The 21,974-nt window shown below is 42.0% G+C and overlaps 1 protein-coding gene and 1 long non-coding RNA gene across 2 annotated transcripts in view; one reads left to right on the top strand and one right to left on the bottom strand.

Annotated features, from left to right (window-relative positions):
* The window catches only part of il16 (interleukin 16), a 28,322-nt gene extending 13,476 nt beyond the window's left edge, over positions 1–14,846 (bottom strand). The window contains exons 1-6 of the mRNA XM_058629943.1: positions 14,695–14,846; positions 7,647–7,929; positions 7,208–7,499; positions 4,167–4,306; positions 1,407–1,524; positions 101–250 (exon numbers count right to left, since the gene is read on the bottom strand). Coding sequence (XP_058485926.1) covers positions 101–250; positions 1,407–1,524; positions 4,167–4,306; positions 7,208–7,499; positions 7,647–7,929; positions 14,695–14,707 — 996 coding nt within the window. The 5' untranslated portion in view covers positions 14,708–14,846. The remainder of the gene's footprint in view (positions 1–100; positions 251–1,406; positions 1,525–4,166; positions 4,307–7,207; positions 7,500–7,646; positions 7,930–14,694) is intronic.
* On the top strand, positions 167–14,126 carry LOC131459826 (uncharacterized). The gene is made up of 3 exons (XR_009240288.1): positions 167–255; positions 7,307–7,513; positions 13,959–14,126. It is a non-coding gene; the product is annotated as an uncharacterized LOC131459826 (long non-coding RNA).
* Positions 14,847–21,974: the final 7,128 nt, after the last annotated feature.

Raw genomic sequence — 21,974 nt, 5'->3', positions numbered from 1 at the left:
CACACACAGAGAGAGGGATGTCAGGTTATTCAAAAAATGTAAACATAGATGCATTATATTGTACAAACACAAACACTCTTGGAAACGTGTGTGAATTCACCTTGAGGTGGTTGTTGTTGGCTAAGAGCTCTTCCTCCGTGAATCCGGGCAGGGACGGAGACTCACATGGGGACACGAGAGACGGATGCTGTGGACTTGTGTTCAGACTGCGTGAACGGAGAGTGTCGTCTTCGTCGTGCGTGGAATTGTCCTGAGGTGAGAACGCAAAACACAAAAAGTCACACAAATCCTTGACTATGGACAATTGTTTTTGTCCTTTTATTGTCCTTTTGTCCTTTGATATCCTTTTGTCCTTTGATACTAAATTACTGTGGTCCAAATTCTTCCTGTGATCACGTACGCTGCTTTTTACAGTAGAACAGTATTTCTGATTTTCCACCAAGTACCACCACAGGAAACCCGCGTACCACTGGTTGCTACATGTACCACAGTTTGAGAACCACAGGGTCTATATGACTGTAATGTGTCTTTGTTGATGCACAAATGGAGCGAGTCAAGCTGTGGACATAACTGTCTGACAATAAAGTGTTTTTAAATCAATCAATCAGTCAATATCAACTGGGCGAGATATAAATACAGACCATAATACCAACTCTACTTCCTTTAAAAGAGGAAATGTAGTGGCGTAAAAAGTACGAGTTGTTAGAAATATAAATAACAAAGTAAAAGGACAGAAAAGCAGAGACTCAGCTGAGCCCGGTGGTCACATGTCAGACATTCTTTCCTACTGCTGTGTTCCTCCACTTCACCTTCATGCAGCCGCTCAGGTTTCCTCTTAGTGAGTGACTGCAGAAGTCCTGGCCGGGCGATGAGGTGTGACACCGCCCCACGGCAACAAAAACACTCCAAAGACCACAGAGAAACTTACGGCTGAGAAAACACAGGCAGCGTGTGCTGCTGTTTCTCGTTAAAGCAGCTCCACGTGTGAAGCCAGTGCTCACTATTCGTTAATAAAACTGAATGTTTACACCTGATAAAACGACCAGTGAAATCAATTTAATATTTCCTTTTAACGTTGATGTCAGAAGATATCAGATTCCATGAAAGTCCCAGACTGGATTATAAACCTTAACTACACATCCTGAAATTCCAGTGTAAAGAAAAATGAGAAAAAGTGCTATTAACAAAGAACACAAAGAACAATTGAATGTTTAAACAATAAAATACAATATCTTTGAATGATTAAATCGATATTTTATTTGCTTCGACGATAAACAATTGAATGTGCACAGCTACAAACAACCTGTAACCAGCAGTTAGTGTTCAGAGAGGATTTACCTTCTGTCACTTTCCACCCACAACAACAACAACAACAACAACAACAACAAGCGTGAAGCGCTAGTTACCTCGCTGCAGCCTTTAATGTGGACGCTCCTCGCCGGCTCCGCCTCCGACCAAGTGCTGCCATTTAGAACGTGTCCGTTAAAAGGTGCCAGCTTGTCTGAGCTCAGGAAGCTGCAGCCTCTGGAGAGAAAACAACACACAGAGACAGAAAAGCTAACACACCATGACTCGCTCACGTTATAGTGACTCAGCATTAACTAGTTGCCTTTTTTTTCCCCATTATAAAACATTTATTCATGTTGTTTTCACACACGACCACACTGGACGACCGCCAGGCCATTAACGCAGAACCATCCGTCCATTTTCCCTCCACGTATGTGAGGTCTGTGACAGACGTAACGGCGTGTTCCGGGCAGCATTTCCACCCAGCAATGCTCTCCAGCGCCTCCTGGGAATCCCAAAGCATTGCATAGTGATCCCTCAACCAGGTTCTGGGTCTTCCCCGGGGTCTCTTCTCAGCTAAGCATTCTCGGAAATCCTGCAGCATAAACCACTTCCACTAAGTCATGTTGATCACATCACGCTCCATGCTCCATTTGAATGAGCAAACTCTTTAGCCTGGTTCTGGTCCAGACAGAACCAGAACCACAGAAACCCACAAAGGACAGGCAGACGTGTTCTCATTGAACTGAAGTGATTTAACAACTGTTACATAGACTTTTCCCTCTTGAAACTGGTGTTTGTGTTTATTTGAAAACCACTCACTCTCCCACACCAAACCCCATAGAACAAATGTGCGTTTTTAGCTCACAGGGACACAGGAGCTGCTGGTCTACTGCTGCCAGGTTTGGTAAGTTTGTGAAAACAAGGTCAATCCAAACAAAGGATTCCAAACACCCAACTCACAGAATAACATATTTGAACACACTGATAGAAGCAGCAGTGGATCAACAACATCTGTGTGCAGTGATTTAAAATGACTCTTTTTCTCTATGGAGTTTGGTGCAGGAGAGCGAGTGGCTTACAAACGTCAGTTTCTTGTTGTAAAAGTCAAACAGCAAGAAAACATGACAAACATATTCTTAACTTAACGTACACTTTTAAGCTGATGTGTAATAAGTGGCTAAAGTCAGTTTTTACCCATGTTTTGACTGAGATCATATAACATGCTGATCAGAGTCCACTATGTGTCAGTTCCTCATAAAACCCACACTGCGGAAAACCCTTAACTATCAGTTAAGGGTTTCTCGGGATGAGGCAACAGTGGATTCAACGTTTCCTGAATTTACAAGACGGACGGAATTGATTCGCCTCGCATTATCAATGACAGTCGTGTCTCTGCTGAGCAGTGCTTCAGGAACACTGTTGGTTTTGTGCTTCTGTCTCTTTCTTGACCTGATCATAAACAGCTTGACCCGACTCAAGACGTCTGGAAAACAGCCCCAGAGAATCTCAGTTAGTCACGCTCAACCAGAGATCGTGCTGCTGGGATTCATCATGAGAACTTTTCATTTGGATTATTACACTTTACAGAAACATCTTGCAAACAAACTGTGAACCTTCATAGTTGGGATCAATGCACACATTAACAAAGAAAGTGTTTTTCCTGAGAATCAGGATCAGAAAAACTTTGTCCCTGCAGGGAAACTTGGTTTCTTTACAGCGAAACCGACTAAGAATAGAACCAGGCTACAGCAAGGCTGAAACACTTTGTCACTGAACAGGTTTCATACCAGAACCTGATGTTTTCATGAAGACTTTCTGCATCTGTGTAGAACTTTACCGTCTTACATAAACATGACAAAATTTGTCTCAAGTCTTTGAGCTCTAAGTCTCAAGTCTTTGAGCTCTACGTCTCAAATCTTTGGGCGCCACGTCTCAAGTCTTTGAGCTCTACGTCTCAAATCTTTGGGCGCCACGTCTCAAGTCTTTGGGCTCTATGTCTCAAATCTTTGGGCGCCACATCTCAAGTCTTTGAGCTCTACGTCTCAAGTCTTTGAGCTCTACGTCTCAAGTCTTTGAGCTCTACGTCTCAAGTCTTTGGGCGCCACGTCTCAAGTCTTTGAGCTCTACATCTAAAGTCTTTGAGCTCTACGTCTCAAATCTTTGAGATCTACGTCTCAAATCTTTGGGCGCCACGTCTCAAGTCTTTGAGCTCTACGTCTCAAGTCTTTGAGCGCCATGTCTCAAGTCTTTGAGCGCCACGTCTCAAGTCTTTGAGCTCTACGTCTCAAGTCTTTGAGCCCCACGTCTCAAGTCTTTGAGCTCTACGTCTCAAGTCTTTGAGCTCTACGTCTCAAGTCTTTGAGCTCTATGTCTCAAGTCTTTGAGCTCTACGTCTCAAGTCTTTGAGCTCTATGTCTCAAGTCTTTGAGCCCCACGTCTCAAGTCTTTGAGCTCTACGTCTCAAGTCTTTGAGCTCTACGTCTCAAATCTTTGAGCTCTACGTCTCAAGTCTTTGAGCTCTACGTCTCAAATCTTTGAGCTCTACGTCTCAAGTCTTTGAGCTCTACGTCTCAAGTCTTTGAGCGCCACGTCTCAAGTCTTTGAGCGCCACGTCTCAAGTCTTTTAGCTCTATGTCTCAAGTCTTTGAGCTCGAGTCCAAGTTAAGTCTCAAGTCTTGAAGCTCAAGTCCAAGTCAAGTGTCAAATGTTAAAGCTCGAGGCCAAGTCAAGTCTCAAGTCTTTGAGCTCTAAGTCTCAAGTGAAGTTGAGCTGAAACCTTAGCTCTGCATTGACTGTAAGTATTTTTAGCTTTTAACAGCTTTCCAGCTAATTCCTCAGAAAAAGGCACTTAACGTTGTGGTGTTGGGTTTTATCACCTGTGAAGGTTCACTCCGTTCCTCCCTGGTTCCACACGACTGTCCTTATCCCCCGTCTGGATGCTGTTGTCAGCCATTTGTGGCGAACACACCTCCTCAGCAGGACCTGTGGCTACACACATCCTCCAGATACTGCTCTCCTGGAACAACACACACACACACACACACACACAGTCAACAGAGTACAAGGGAACATCTATACTTGTTCATATGAAGAATGATTTATGAGCGTATTAAAGGATCTGGTGACATTTTGGGAAAAAGAAAACACCGCTAAGGTTTTATAGTCCCTGAACTGGTCCAGAGTGTGTGGAGATTAGACCACGAACATCAGTCAGACTCTGTATTAAAACCTGGAAATCAGGTTTTTATGTTGTGGCTTAAGACAAGGTCGTGCTCCATGAGTCTCAGAGTCATAGGATCACTGTGTGTCACACTCTACACAACATGAATGACCAGCGGTGGGGGAATCACAGACACAGAAGTTTTCTCAAGTTTCAAGTCTTTGAGCTGGAGTCTTAAGTCAAGTCTCAATTATTTGAGCTCAAGTCCAAGTTAAGTCTCAAGTCTTCAACCTTGAGTCCAAGTTATTACTCAAGTCTTTGAGCTTGAGTTATGTGTTTATATGAAAACAATGTATCAGAGTGTAAAGGTGAAGCTTGTTGTAGATCCGTCTTTTGGAAACTACGTTGCAGCCCGTGAACACTTAAGTCTAGAGAGGACGGCTAGAGAGGACATCACCCTTCCAATGTTTTGAATTCTGATTGCAGTTCCAATTTTAAACACTAGTGTCCAGAGCTTTGCATTATACTCCCTTCATTGAGTTTGTTGACTGTTTCTGGTGTTTGATGTTTTTATGTGAGATCTAGCCTCAGTTGTGTAAAAATATCAAGCCTTTTCACAAAGATTTCCTTTAGAACAAAGAATCCAACACTTGACAAGCATGAAAATCCTCTTTAAATGCATTCTTCAGATGTTTCTCTTCATGACATCATAACTTTATTCACAAAGACTCCATTCATACGCTTTTTTTTTGCCTTTTCTTTCTGCTCGCTGCATAAAAAGCTAAGAAAGATACGACGATGATATCGTTTCGTTCTAGCAGGTGATTAAAAGTGATTGATGTTGACCCTGGCATGAATTAGCCCCAGAGGGAAACACTGCTCCATTAAATTACTGTTGAGCTCAGCCTCAGTTAGGGTTGTTTAGCAGCCTGGGCTTTAGTCCAGGAAGTGGTTCACAACAGCCAGCTGTAAAATATTCACTGTGATTCAGTGATTCATTGAGATCCCTGTGAGGTTGATCGGTTGTGGTCTGGTACCTGTTTGCATGGATCAAGTGCGATAATCTGTAAAAACAAAAAGAGTTATTCACGTGAATGTAAAACATTCAATGTCTAACGTATGATTTACTCATCTCTAGTTAATTAACTAATGATTAGTTAACCTTTTTTGTGCACTTTATTGTAAAGTGTTTCCCAAAAAGTCTTTTATTTGTTGACTTATCAATGCTATAATGAGCATTGATAGAATTATTTCTCAATGAATGTTGTTCTGAAACAGGTGAGGGTGACGGTCATCCACGTCATAAAGACATTTCACCTCTCTGAAGAGGCTTCTTCAGTCCTGACTGACCAGTGGGAAGAACCAGGTATTTAAGGCCACGTCCAGACAGGAAACGGCATGAAAGTAAGGATCCCGTGATCCTTACTTCCTAATTTCCCCTTCACTTCCTCGCCTCTGTTTTATGTTGTTGAGATGGTCGACGAGTAAAGGTCTAGTATGAAGGGTTGCTTAATGACCAACGTCTGATTGATTGACTGTGGCTGATAAACACGGCTCGCGCCTCACTCCGTCGCGACGGGTCAACGTTGACCTCTGACTGTTTTTAATCTCCCGTGGAGTTTGTCTGACTCCAGCGAGAGACGCTCTAACCCGACTTGACTCTGGGGGAATTTGCCACGAGGGCGAGATGTAGAAACAACAAACCCCGTCTTTGTCTGGATGTTTGACATTCAGGTCGATCACGGCGCTAACACACAGGCCATGTGATTATCATGACATTTAGACAACACACGCACACACACACACACACAGCAGGCACTTCTCTCTACATGTTATTTGAATTAAATAGTTGGAAGTTTATTTTTGGTGACTGCAATAAATCTGAGCAGTGTGGAGTCATACGTTGAGCAGCTGACTGTTTTTGACGGAGCTGGATGTCTGAGAGGCTGCAGGGTTCACGTGTGTCGACGTGTTGTTGTTGTTGTTACTGTAACATTAACATGACAATTCATCATCATCATAAAATAGAATTATAATTGGTCATGTGATTCTTTGATGTGAGGTGTTTCTGCTCTACAGTATAATAAGGTCAGACAAGGTTTAGGTAGGACAGATAAGGTTTTTCTCCCACACCAAAGCCCATTCAGAAAACTTTCCATTTTTACATCCCGACACACAGCAGTTGTTGATCCACTTCTGCCTCCATCAGTACGTTTAACTGTAGAACTTTGTCATTTCTTTTGTCAAAAACCTTTGTTCGGATCAACCTGAGTGACATGAAAGGACCTAACGTGGCAGCGGTGGACCAGCAGCTCCTGTGTGCCGGGCTGTAAAATCACACATTTTCTCTATGGACTTTGGTGCAGAGGAGTGAGCGCTTCACACGTGAGAAGAGAGCAGTGAACATTATTCTTGACATGTCATAGACGTAAACCGAGATTAGATTTTAGAAAGATCTATTGAAAATGGCGTCACTCACCCGCCAACATACAGTCCTTAGTTGAGATTATATTATTTTAGATCAGAGGTCTAAAACCTGCGGCCCGTGGGCCACATATGGCCCCCCAGTTGATCCCATGTGGCCCTCTGTCTGTTTTTGTTATTTTTTAGATTAATTTTGTGTGAAAAGTGAGGTTTTTTTTTTTATAAAAACAAGCACTTTGTTTTAAAAAAGATGAAAAATGGTGAACCTGGACAGGAAGCTCCCTGACCTCCACAGGTGGTTTGAGTTTGTGACCCTCGTTCTCGCAGTCGTACCTTGATGCTGAACGTTCTCCTTAAGCTCCGTTTATTCTCTCTTCCTGTGTTGCTGTGATGAAGGCGATCGTCCGTCTTACTCCCTCCTCTCCTCTCCAGCGCCGGCTGCTGATTGGCCGTCCTCCTGCAGTGTCCGTTCTCCGCGCCTCTGTGTCCCGCGTGAACAGCAGCCGTGGTCGCCTCCGTCCTCCAGCTTGAACCCTGTGTCCTGCACCACCCGTCCGCCACTGCCCCAGAATTCCTCTCCTCCCCACAGTCGTCGTTGGTCTTGGAGTGACACAGTATCAGAGACCTGGAGTCAGAAAAGTAAGTTTTCGGGGCTTAAGTTGGTAAAATACAGCCATCATAAAAGAGAAGGTTGACATGCTCATAAATAAGGTCAGCAGTCTAACTTTGTGTGCAGTTTGAGCTGTAAACCTCAGAGTGTTGCTGTTGGTACCTGGAGAGCATGGCCAGCTTCTTGGAGCGGTGGTTGTGGCTGCTGCTCGGGTCGTCGTCGTTGTTGTTGTTGTTGTAGCTGCTGCTGTTGTTGCCGCTGCTCCTGCCCTGGTCCCTGCGTCTCCTCTCCATCCTCCGAGCAGCCGCTGTGCTGGCTTTCCTCCTCTGGTGGGAGTATCTTAGAGGCATGGCCGTCAGAGTGTGTGTGTATGTGTGTGTCGGGATGTCAGGAACCAACACACTCCTCCTCCCAGCCGGCCCGAAGCCTAATGGAGAGGGACGCTCTGGAGGGCAATTAGAAAATCCAGTTAGGACAGTCTGACTGCATCCGTGAGTGTGTGTGTGTGAGTGTGTGTGTGTGAGTGTGAGCAGATAAAAGCGCTTTTCTTCCCTGACTTTGAAAAAAAAAAAAAATCAAAGTAAAGTTTCTTTCAATCCTCATGACTGCGACTTAATAAGACGTCTGCTGAGAAAAACACACACACACACACACGACCCTGTATCTATTTCCCTTGGTTTGAAACCAGGTTATAATAGTTTGGGATTTTCCATTAGTTTTAGTTTTTTTTATTTTGTTTTAATTAGTTTTTAGAGAGGGTTTGCTAGTGTTTATTAGTTTTAGTTTTTTTTGTAATATGCAGTATTTTCCAGGTGCAAGATTTAAATATATATCAAAGGTCATAATAAGTAGTATTGTGTCATAAAAACCCAGCAAATGATACCATTTTAACCCTTAATGCTCACACGGCACAGATCCATGCTGCAGGTGCACCCTTGGTAAATTGCCACAGTAATAATAACAATAATAATAACAATAATAATAATACACAACTCTTATATTATAAAAAAAATCAACACACTTCATATAAACCCAAAAGGCTTATGTATGAAATTTTCTCTACAATTTTAGTTATTGTTAGTTATTGTTAATTATACTAACCGTGGTTTGAAACTGCCTTATCTTTAAACTTAACCATTCAAGTTAAGTTTGTTTCATTTTGGACTCAGGAATCTATGTTTGCAGTTGACATCTGTATGATGTCAACTGCTTTGCTCTAAACACCCTTTTCTAACAAGAAATTGAATGCTCACGCTCCCACACCAAAGTCCATGGAGAAAATTGCCAGTTTTAGCTCACACGGACACTATAGAGAAACTATAGGTTTCAAAAAACCCAGAGGATTCCTCAGACTCACGTCTTCCTTTCAAGGAAAGATGGAAACACTCTCCCAACTCGCTCCACTCTCGCCATTTCCTCTGTCTTCTTTGTCGGGGTCAGCGACTCCTGTGTGCGGTGCTGCAAAATCGTCAGTTTTTTCTATGGGGTTTGGTGCAGGAGAGTGAGTTAAGATTCTGAGAGACGACTGGAACCTTCAGCTGTAGCATAAATGTGTTATTAGTTTGATGCTGTGATAAATATGAACATAAACCAGGCTTATGACTGAAAACTGAGCACGATAAGGAAAGGATTTAAAGAAGTGAAAATGTCAGGAATCTTAAATATGAGTAAACTGTGAGGTCCTGGAAAGATGCAGGTTTCCTGTACGGCACTTTCAAAATAAATCACTTGGACTGTATGTAGCTATGTTGGCTCCATGTTGGGCGTAACATTTTCAAATCAGTCACAGGAAACAATTAGCTATATAATCCATTCATAGCCATCGTAATAATAATAGTAATTCAACACAATCTACTTATCATTTTAAGAGCTTTGACTCATGTTGCACCTTTAAATCGCATATCTTTTCATCCCTAATCAATGTTATTATTTGTCAAATATTCAGATATTCTAAACTCCAGCACATGGGAGTTAGTGTACGTAATGCTGCGTTCACTGTGTGTTAACCTAACCTGTTAGCAACGGACGAAATGCATTCAAGGAACATCGTAAATTTCATCACTTCTCCAAACACACAAAGTCGTGGAAGTTAGGTTCTGCCCCATTAGGACCAGGTTTTAGTCTCCATGAGGACTACTGGTCCTGACAAGGCCAGTGTTTACAAATACAAGCACACACACACATGAAAATGGCGTGCTAAATGAATCACTGAATCACATGCAGCACGGACATTAAGAAAGCAGCAGCAGCAGCAGCTGCTGCTGATGATGATGATGATGATGTTCGTGTTCACATAAGTGAGGACAGATAATGGCGTTAGCCTCAGAGCCGTTAATGGTCTGGAGTGAGCGACGCTCGGCACATGCATCAGAGCTTCACACTCCAGAGAGCACTATAGGATGATCCTCAAATGCATTATACATGCTAGTGCGGATGGAATGAAACACTTAGTCGACAACGTGCACAGACTCTGAAACTGGAACCACTGCACCGCACTGAACCTGGCTCCTGGACTCAGTCAGACCTGGTTCCTTGTGGGAAGAACCTGTTTGCTTCTCCACAGAGCCGCGTCATCACTTCATGGTTTACATCAAGGTTTCCCAAAGTTTCTACATGAGGATCCAGTGTTTAAAGAAAACTGAGGGCTCTGAGGGCTCTGTGCTGGTTCTGGTTCCTGAATCTGATTTTGAACCGGCTACTATGTTCAAACTGAAAAAAAAAAAATTGCTTTGGAACCTGACAAGTTGGAACCGTGACATCATCAGTGGGCGTGTCATGTTCTGGGTTGTGAAGACAGGAAGTAGAGGAAGAGTTGTGTTTACTTTGGTTCCTCTTAAACTGGTGTGAACACGGCCTGGTTCACCTGCACTCAGAGGTCCTGAGAATCCAGAACTGAGCCAGAACCAGAACCAAGTATCAGTAATAGTAAACGTCAACAGTTCCTTTAACTTATCCTATATCATATCATATAAAGTGAAACTCTACGACTCTATAACTCCAGCATTGATCACATCTGCTCCGTCTGAAAGTTTCGTTTTTCTCTCTCGACACAAGAAACCTGTGAGCTCTGCCTCGTGATAATGATTTACAGGAAGTGAGACGACATTCAAAACACATCAAACTGTGACTTTGAAGTTTTAGCAACATTTTTCCCTGTGTGTGTGTGTGTGTGTGTGTGTAGTAATCCGTTTTTAAAGACGTTCCAGATCACAAACATACTGCATAAGAATCTCTCGTAAACCGAGATTTGAACAATTACATAAACTAAACACACGTCCCTGGGTTTCATCAGCCTTATTATTGCGTCGGGACGCGATGTTCTGCAGAAGGACATTGTCTTAGTGAGACACACATGTTCACAGCAGCTGGACAATCTCTGCAGCAGTTGTTTTCGGTGGAACTGAGTCGTTAGAATCATCCGTCGTCTTCTACGCGCTTTTTTAAATCGCGCGTCCGCTTCCCGATCGCGACTCCACCATCAGCTATGAATGAAAATCTCAAATTGATTTTTTCCCATTCATACTTAGCAGAGGAGAGAACCTACTTCCTGTTTAGCTCACACGTGTAGCATTATTTTAAAGTGGTACAAACTGAACAAGGTAGACATCAATCTGAATGGATGGATAAATAAATAAATAAATAAATGAATAAATAAATCCACCCCTCAGGTTCCTGTGAATTCACTGGGAAGACATACTTCTCTCTCTGGTGAATGAGTGGCTCTGATCCTGGAAGTGTGTTAGCAATTATGAAGCATTAGTGAGCTCTTGTGTTTGGCCTGATAGACAGGAAATCGAGACATGGATCTCAGCGCTGCAGGCGTCCTTCATCTCACTGATACGCTGGACGTCTGCCAGCACGGTGGGAGCATTTACAGCGGAAAAACCAGCGAGCAGATGTAAATATACACATGCAAATGTGCTTTTAGAGTCAGACCCTGCTGAACGACGACCAGTGGCTCCAATCCAGACCTGGAGCCACAGTCAGATCTATGGACAGGCATTTATGAGTCCAGTGTGTAACATTCAGGAGGGTTTATTAACCTCGATAAAAGATATAGTACCTGTAAGTATGTTTGTCATAGTGTGTGATCAATGAAAGTTATGTGTAACTTCTTTCACTACTCACTCACTCATTTGTCAGAGGATTTAATGTGAAAGGACATGAAACATTTTTTGCCAATAACTAGAACAGAAATAATTCATTGTAACGTGATATTAATGTGACGCGAGTTTGAGACCCCAACAGCAATCAGCACAGTTTAATCGAGCTAAGGCCTTAGTCCGACTAAGACAGGCAATCGGACAACTTGGCGAGTCTACTAGCTTGCGTGTATTGAATCAGTTTCCTGTTGAGCTTTACGTCGCAGAAAAACACGTGAGATGGAGATCGTGCTGTGGTTCGTACCTGCTGACTCGTCAAATACAGAGGAGGACATTTTGGTGCGTGTGCAGAACGCCTGGTCCAACTCCAGTCCGACTAAGCCTATTCAACACATGCACGAGTAATCGGACTATGAATGGCATTATCTTGTCTAATTTGTCCCGATGACATGAAATAAACCGAATTATTGTCTTAATCGGACTAAAATCTGACTTTTAATATGCATGTAAACACAGTGAGTATTTTGGTGTGTTCTAGTTTTAGTCGGAAGCTGGAAAATCCAAGTTCATGTCAGATTTCTAACTCAGAAAGTTTTGAAATTGAAGATTAAGACAAAGATGAACAACATCCTCTCTGGTGTGCAAAGGCCACCGTAGTTACCTAACAAGCTTGGAAAAGGGAGGAGTTAGTGGAAGAGTCTTTTCCCTCTGGTGAATATAGTCAATGTATTCTTACTTCCTGATTAGCTTCACACAGCAAACCAGAAAACTACCTCCACTTAGTTTTCTGGTTTTCCACCTCATTGGAGGACTCCTCTGCTCAGCCCTCCTTTTCCTAAAGGTCATAATGGAACTGTCATTGGTTTGTGCATTGAGTTTATGTTGGACTTTGAGACTTTGGTGCAGGAGAATGAGCAGGTTACAAATGGACACAAAGATTAAGCAGGGAACATTCTGAAGAGATATTGTAGATTTCATTTTTTTTATTTTGGTGAGTTTTTTCCATGTGTGTATTTGAAGCTTCATTGAAAGTCACTTCACTATCGGAGCCTTGAAGAGGCTGACTGCCTCCTCTGATGTCAGCTTTGGTACAGTCCAACTTTCCCTCTTTTCACTCTCTCTCACACACACACACACACACACACACACACACACACTACTCCATTGATGTAATGGCACACAGCAGTAACTCTGTTCACTATGACCACATGGCCGAAGAGGAAAAACTGAGGGGAGGAGAGAGCAGCGAGGGTCACGTTGAAAAGTGTGTTTAGGATTGAAAGCTGAATAAACCGCGTGTGTGCGTGTTTGCGTTGCGTGTGTGTGTGTGTGTGTGTGTGTGTGTGTGTGTGTACTGTATTTGTGTGCAAAAGCAAAAGCATGGAGCTGCAGCGTCACAGAAGCCTGATTGAGAGAAAAGCAGTGGGTGGAGTGGCCTCGCAGCTGAACAACGTGCTTGTTGTTTGCACTTTCCTCTGGGGACTTTTTGGGGTTTTGCAGGACCTTTAGATGACAGCTAAATTGCCGTTAAATTGGGGGGGGGGGGGGGGGGACGACACACCTCTCAAATAAGAAATCCACCACTTCTACACTGTGACCAACAATGGCTGGGTTCGTTTCTAGGCTTTGGCGGTGAATGGGGCCTCTCTACGGGGAGGTGCTGCAGGTCCTGGCGTCTGTCGTCGCAGAGTGGAATGACAAGTGCAGGCTGTGGTCGTATCTAAGTCTGGTCATGTGGCTTTAAGCTGGGATCTGTGCCTTCCTGCTGCTGACTTAAGTGCACTGTTTGTGCTGTTAAAAGTCTCCTTGGAATGAGCGCACACAAGATTATGTAACACACACACACACACACACACACACACACAGATCCAGTCCCTCGGCTAACAAGTGCATCAATTTCACTCGGCGGCTAATTTTAATATTCATACAAATACACATTGAAAACAAATGATTTTCTTTTACATTTCTGCAATTTCATGTTTGCAGTGTGGTTATATTGAGTTAGTGATACATTTTCAGTAATGACTACAACACAAATCAGTAAAACATGGATAAAGCAGCTGTGTATAAAAGGGTATAATATCTCGAGAATAGGTTTCTGTAAAATGAAGTTGTGTCACTTAGTGATTTACAAAGCTAACTTTCATTTTAAAGTTAGAAAACATGCAGGAATCATATTCAGGTGGTGGATTAGCAGCCTAGCCACAGCTGCTAGCTTGTGGCTTGTAGTGGGCTAGCAGTCTCTCCCCCAAATGTTAGCTTTTAGATGCTAATGTGAATTTAACTGTGCCACACTTTCACTTAGTTCATTAAGGTTACATTGGTTCTGAATTCAACATTTTGACATCACTTTCTTCTCGTTTATTCACAGGTTTGTTTGTTTTTCAGATTTTTTTTTGCTATTTAGCGAACAGCACTTTGAAAACGTGGCTGCTTCCTGTTTCTGAACAGCCACTTCCTGTCATCGCCATCATCGTATCCAGCAAATAAGATTGAGTGTCCTGGAGATATTTGACCTCTACACTGAGGACACATTAGCTCAGAGGCTGGTAAGCATTCACTGAAATAACTGTTTTTAACATTTATTTATTTATTTATTCATATATAAATTTACTAAATTTACTTAGTGAAGTGGAAGATAGATAGATAGATAGATAGATAGATAGATAGATACCTCTTATACTGGTAAGCACAACTTTTAAAAGTCACACATCTGTCTAAAGTTTCTTCCAGATCTAATCCAGATTACAAATTTGGCAATTTGACACGGTTCAGTCCCGTTGAACAAGATCAGATGTGTATATCTCAGCGACATCTTCACAGATCAGGATGAATTGTGTCATGTTTATGGAAGGTGGTAACAACGAAAGCAGGTAAAGTTCTGTACAGATCCAGAAGGTTCAGTGGATCAAAAAGCAGGTGGACTGTGCTCCCTGAGCGATCTTGATTATAAATCGTTCTGATTATAAAAGTCTTAAAGTCCTCAACTAAGTGTTTAAACCGAGTGTGACTGGTGAAATGTACCTGGATGTCACAGATACTTGGCCCCTTTAAGGCCCCTGTCATAAAGCTGCTTCCTCGTCATTGGTCATGGGATTCTTACTCACCGTAGTCGATCATGTTTGCCTCTCAGTCAGCATCCACCAAAAACTACAAAGAGAACATCCAGAGGATGGATTCAGTCCAGACGGCACAGAAGGTCAGAACTGTCCCTCAGAGCGAGGAATCCTTCCCGTTATTCATGTGGACTAAAGTGCATGTACCTCTTCTTCTTCTCCTCCTCCTCCTCCTCCTCCTCCTCCTCCTCCTTCCTCCTCCTCCTCCTCCTCCTTCCTCCTCCTCTTTTTCCTCCACCCTCGTGTCTGGAGAACACAGCACTGTGTCTCAGCTCCCCAAAAATCACTGCCCCTTTCCTGTGAGCCAGTTCTGGAGAGGAAAACACACCACAGTCTGACCTCACACCTACTTACATCACACACACACACACACACACACACACACACACACACACACACACACACTGCCTGCAGTCATGGCTCAGGAGTGTGTGTGTGTGTGAATAGATTCTCTGTGGTCCGCTCCAGTTTACACATAAACACACACACACACACATTAGTATGAATCCAGTTTCAGTTTGGGTCAGTGTTTTTCTTTTAAAGCAGTTCTGGACAGTAAACAGGTGGTAGGTGGAGTTTGGACACAGAGACACTCTGAGTTCTGAGTGGACTCATATGGCTGAGTGTGTGTGTGTGTGTGTGTGTGTGTGTGTTTTAGGACAGCGTTTCCCAAACCTACTTTTTAAACCACCGTGACCAAATCTACAATCTAAGTCGTGACAAATTTGTAATGTTTATGACAATTTTTCCTGGCATTTCCGTGACACTTAATTTTATTTTGAACGGGTAAACCAGACATTTCCCGTACATATATATTAGTACAAATCAAATTAGATTAAGTTCAATCAAATCAAATCAAATCAAATATACTTTGTCGTCCCCGCAGGCGAATTAGTTTTAGACAAAAGTGCCACAGTGGCTAAACTTCTTCATTCTTTCAGCTTTCACCACAGCGGATAATCTGCCCCCATCTTGTCCTCTTCCTTGTGTCCTCCTCTGCTCCAACTGTCCTCATGTCCTCCTTCCTCTGGTTTCACAAAAAAGGACTTAAATCATAGAATAGAAATAAAAGAATTTTAAATATTGCACCCACCTGAAATTGAGAGGACCGGACTTAAAAACAACAAACAAACCAGATACCACAGTGTGACGGTAAGAGTAACTAAACCCCTAAACCACAAGATAGTAATGTTATTTGTTGATCCTGGTACTTAAGTTTTGAAATGAAGCATGTTGTGATGAAAATCGATGTATCTACTGCCCTCTCTGGTCAAACACCAGCCACTGCATTCAAATTCTACCATTTGTTTTCATCTCGTCCAATTAGTACAAGGCTCGTTGTCCCAGGCTCCTCCCCCTGGTCCAACGTTCCTGTGTTCCGTGGCTCACGGGAGGATCCAGAGTAACTGGGTGGAGTCACGGCAGTTTCACACAGCCGTGCTATGGCAACCCCGCCCACGTTAAGGAGGTACTATCGAGTAATGGAAAAAAATAACTGACCTGAGAACCAAGTAGAGCTGATTAGTGCTAGACCTGTAAACAATTTTTTTATTTCCTCCTATTTTGTGTCCCTTAGGGCCGGTTCTAAGCACAAAAAATGTGCTTTTTAAAAGCAAGCTATAATAAATATTATACATAATTTTATTATTATTGTTATTAAATATTCTGCTTTCATTGTTCACCTACTGTACATCTGACCTAATTATTCATATAGAATACTAATTCATCAAGTTGTCAGGTTTTCAAAAATGACGCCCTCTGGTGGAGAGTAGTAAAAATGATCACTTCCAAGGCAAAAGCACAGATTGAACCCAGATATAATAAAATGCATGTGTTATGCTTTAATGGAAGTGAGATAAAAAAATAAATTGCAGTTTCAGTGGGACATTTTTGGCATTTAATGGTCTGAAGGTAACACTTATTTGTACACAGTGCATTTAAGCCTTAAAAGCTGAGCTGGAAATGCATGATTCATGCATTCATGCATGAATATGCATTCTTCTGATTAATCTCGCCTCCTGGTTTGGTTGATCAGACCTTGGTTGGGCAGGTGCGACAAGAATAAATCTGTGCATAAATTTGTGACTTATTTCCAGCAGTATCTCTAAAACCTTATTGTCATTTTGAAATGGTAAAGAAGTATAATTTGCAGGAGATCTTTGGTAAAATACATAAAACTTATTTTCTTGCATGATAGTTAAAATTAATCCTGACTAAAACGTGGGGAAAATTCTACAAATTTTATTTTGGGGACCCAAAAAGCCATCTCCCATGATCCAGTTGCCAAAGAACCCAGTCTTTGGGAACCACTGCCACAGAATACTTGCTGTGGTTTCCTAATAAAACTTTGTAATTGTAAAATATTTGTAATTTTACATAAATCAAATTCTGATCTGCCTTTTTCTTTTAAGAGATATTAATCATGGTGAAAATCTGGATCAATCTTACTTACATTAATTTCCCAGTTTGGAGTTTGATTCTGAAACAAGTCTTTATCAGACAATATATAGTAGTTTGTGAGACATTTCTACAAGAATATGTACTGTAATGGATCAGATTCATGTTGTTGTGCCTCCCTCTAGTGGCTCTTCTGTGTCACTGTAACGCGGCTTCTTCTTCAGTGTAAGTGCAGCCACACCTAAGAACTCTTATATTCTGGAAATCAGCAGCCAAACATAATTTAGGGAGGCAATACGATTTGGTATTTCATTGTATAACTTATTTCACAGGCAATATATAACATTTAAACTTAGAGTTGGTCCTTTTAATGTCACAAGATGCTCCATAAATTATCTAACTGTTGGGTTTGTTATTTTTTAAATGAAAAATGTTTCAATCAGGAAAACAAAGCAGGAAAAATAGAGCAATTTTTTTCTTTTATGAAATTGATCGAATCAATTCAGAAACACAGCGTTTCAAAGGTTTTGAATGAAAAATTATCTCACGTCTTTTTTGAAATAAAGATTATCTTAAGCATTCAGGGAAAATATTATGTTTTTATCTAAAGAAAAATCATCTCAATAATTCAGAAGTCTTTGAGCAGGCCATACTTGAAAGAAAAAAAACATTTAATTCAGAAAAATAAAAATGTGTTTTTGAAAATAATCACATTATTTCATAGAAACTCATCTTATTTTCTCTGAAGTGAGTTTCCATTATATCCATGCTCTGTAACAGGAAATATCTTATTTTTAACACGTGTCAAAATGGTCACAATGTCAAAGAGAAACAGAAAATAATTTAAAATCTTGCTTTGGACGTATAAAACCATTGAAATGTAAAAGTGGTGTGAGTTTTTAAGTTACATCGGTCTCTATGGTGACGAGTGATCATAAGTGTAATTCCTTCAGATAACTGTAGAGGGCAGTGTAACACAGCTTTATACTGACGTGGATTTTTTTAAGAATTCTGCCATTAAAAGTCACTTTCTGAGAAAGAAGAACGAGAATTGTGACTTAAATCTCAGAATTGTATGATTAACGTTCTGATTCTGAGAAGAAAAACCTTTATTTTGGCCTTTTTAAGACTGAAACCTAGAGATTGTTATTTGCTCACCAAAGTCCATAGAAGAAATAATCAGTGTTTTTAGCAGCTGCTGCTCTACTGCTCTTACATTTGCTAAGTTTGTGTCAATGAGGTCGATCTGAGTGAAGCATTTTCAAACACAAAAAGTAATAGAAGTTATAAACTAGCACATTTGATGGCGGTGACAGTGGATCAACGGCCTCTGTTTGCTGTGAAGTAAAATCGCTGATTTTCTCTATGGACTTTGTTGCAGGAGAGTACACAGCAAAGCTAACCCAGTTCCCTCTCACTACAGGCTGTCTAATGTTATGGAAACGTTGGCAAACACACAGTAATAATCATTTCACTGTTATGCATGTTGTACACACTGTGTGTAACCCTGAAGCAAACTGTGGACTTAATGTGACACATGATCCTAGAGACTGTGTTGATGCCTGTGATGTCATCCAGTCTCCACCTGGCTTTGAGACAAGAGGAAGTAAGGGTTAAAAATAACCTTCGGTCTCTTCTGTTAGGAGCAGGATGTGTGAACTGTGCTCACATCATGTCTCACACACACACACAGTACAGAGGGATGAGGTGATTACTGATGAAAAGTTTCAGCCCAGTTAATGTTTGTGTTTGTGTGTGAAAACAATGGTGAGCAGGGCGAGGCGGGGACAGGATATGCTGTGTTTGTGTGGGTGTGTGTGTGTGTGTGTGTGCGTGTTAACAATAGTGTCTGCTCATCACAAGGAACCGACCTCACCGGTTCCAAAAAAGAAAGTTTTCCGTCATTTTGGCTCAAAGGTCAGAGTTTGTGTGTGTGTGTGTGGGTGTGAAAGTTGACCATCTCCTCCTCCTCCTCCTCCTCCTCCTCCAGGTCCACCAGGAGAACGACAGGCTGAGGTCAAAGGTCGGCCTCGTGCTGTTCCAGGAGCCAGAGAAGGGCGAGGCCTGGGATTAAAACTGGACCCGGGAGACAAACAAGTTTCCACATTCTGTGGCAGAGTGTGAACACAGAGTGTTTTCAGAGAAACAGAGCAAATGTCAAGGTTGAGTTCCATCACCTGCAAAAACAACTGAGGCATCACAAGAGGAGCTGCTGGGGGGAGGAGGAGGAGGAGCCATCTAACACTGAATTAAGACTTCTTCCTCCTGAATGTCTACTGCTGAAAGTTTTCTCATGGGTTCCTCCCTCTTAAGGCTTCCTCCTTAACACCTTCTCCTAATTGTTTCATCCTGGATGCATCCTTCTAAACGCTTTCTTCTGAGGTCCATCTCATAAACACCTCCTCCTGAGTTTCTCGTGCCTTCTCCCAAATGTCTCCTGAACGTCTCCTCCTGAACGCTTCTTGCTGAACTCCTTCTTGGTCCTTGCTTCTTCTGGCGCTCCTTTCCCTGAACTTCTCCTCCTCCTGAGCTCCTCATCTGGGTCCGGGTCATATTGGTGTTTCTCAAGGTCCTGTAGACATACATCAGACAAGCATAATAGTAAATAATAAATTGAATAGAGTGGATTAAATTAAGAAGCTTTTGGTTCATGTGTCACATGACGAGAGTCAGAGAAGCAGCTCTGTCATTTAATCAGGCAGACATAAATAATGCAGCCAGGGTCAGTTTACTCTTCTCAGGTTTCTACCCGTTCACCCGTTCACCCGTTCACCTGCGCTGCCAAACAAAGACGACGTCCACCGCGCGTGCTGCCTCAGCTTTAAAGGCATAGTTCTGGTTTGTGAATTGAGACAAAGCGTCACAGAGCCGTCGTAGACTCTGAGACCAGGAAAAAAAATGACGATTTAGTTCAAATAAAACCAACACCAGAATATGTTCACTTACTTAAAATGACTGTTTAACATCTTTATCCACTGTTGCCTCCATGTTGAAATTGAAATGTGTCACTTTATGGACGTGTTCTGTGTTTTAAAATCCTTTGTTCAGATTTACCCAAGTGCAGACCAGGAGGTAAAAATGCAGATTTTCTCTAAAGACTTTGGTGTGGGAGAGTGAGCAGATGTGTTTCTTTTAAATTCTTAACGATATCATACACGTAATCTGATTTCTTTTTACATTTTATTGGGTGAAGCTGTCGTTAAGTGTCTAAAGTTTGTTCTTCCATGTGTCCTCAGTGTCCTCCATGTCTTCACTGCCTGGTTTGAGGACGCACGTGTGAGTGAGTAAGTACCTCGTTCAAAAACTCCGCACGACGTGAGCGATCCAGTTCCAGTTCATACACATATTCCTGTTGTTGAGGCTGTGGGTTACAGCTGCACACAGAGTAGGTCAGTGTGTCAGAATGAAGGCAGCTTCCTCCTCCTCCTCCTCCTCCTCGGAGGCGGCTGTCGTCAGAGCTGCGGGGACGGGAACCCGCCTGGGGACAAGGATAGGCAAGTGTTTCCCTCCTGCAGCAGGAAATGGGCGAAACCCTGCCCATGAAAATTAGGACTGTAGGACGCAATATGTCGTGTGAAGGAAGCCACTCCTGATAGCGCGAGCTATAGGTTTCCTGTTGTGCACCAGCAGATTTGGCCTTTGAGTGCTGGATACGCACGTTGTTTTAAGTTTTACTTCAGGTTAGTTACAGACGCCACCTTTTTTTTAAACCAATTATAATGTTTGTGTTTTTAAAAAGAGAAATAGTTTGGAGACTCTTTGTCTTGAGCTCCTGTGAAAACATGGCTGCTGGGAGGAAGGCTGGGGAAAACAACGGCTTTCAGCCACTTAACAAAGGCCCGACTAATAAAAACCACATCAACTGGAGTCTACAATATCATAACAATATGTTTTTGATGCTATCTTACTGTAAAAGAGTTCCTTTTTGCTGCTTTTTAAACTCTCACACCAAAGCCCATAGAGAAAATCATCAATTTTAGCAGTTGTTGATCCACCACTGCCTCCATCAGTGAGTTCACTTGAGTTGTTTTGTCACTTCTGAGGTTGAAATTACACAAACTTACCAAATGAGAGAGCAGTGGGCCAGCAGCAAGCTCAAATCTTTGATTTTCATCCATGGACTTTGGTGTGGGAGAGTGAGTGGTTTACAAAGTGACACAAATCACAATTTTCTTGTTGCAAAATGCTGTGTAACAGCGAGATAAAAAAAAGCAGCAAAGTATGCACTTTTTATGAGACTTTTTACCCGAACTGTGATATTCAAACAATCCAGCAACAACATCTCTGTGTAATACGTTTCGTTAAAGGAGAATTCCTTTAAGTGTTTGAGTTGAACTGGAGAGGGTAGAGAACACAGGACGGACAATATTATACAGATACAACTAAATAATGAGACCTATGATAATAAAGATCTGCTAAAAGTGTTTTTTAGTTATATAGTAAGTCCAATTTATCATTTATCAACCGTCCGATAGATGCAGAGGTTTTATGATGCTTACTCCTTTACTCCTCACACCAAAGTCCAAGTCCGAAAATGAGTGATTTGACATCACAGCATGCAGGAGCTGTTGATCCACCGCTGCCTCCATGACTAAGTTCAAACGTGCCATTTTGTGATTTACGTGTTGGAAATAAATTGTTGGGATTTACCTGCTTGACAGAAACTTACTAAACGAGGCAGCGGGAGAGCAGCAGCTGCTAAAATCACTCATTTTCTCTATGGACTTGTGTGTGGGAGAGTGAATGGTGTTTTCCAGCCAATAAGCAGGTGTATATGTTATTAGCAGAGCCTTTTGTTAAACTGCTAAAATCTCCCTCACCTAAAAACCCTGAACTACTACATGGACATTATTTTTATGTTTTATGGCACGCTC

The sequence above is a fragment of the Solea solea genome, chromosome 5 (assembly GCF_958295425.1).
Source record: "Solea solea chromosome 5, fSolSol10.1, whole genome shotgun sequence".
Classification (NCBI taxonomy): Eukaryota; Metazoa; Chordata; class Actinopteri; order Pleuronectiformes; family Soleidae; genus Solea; species Solea solea.
This window is presented reverse-complemented; position numbering and strand designations above follow the sequence as displayed.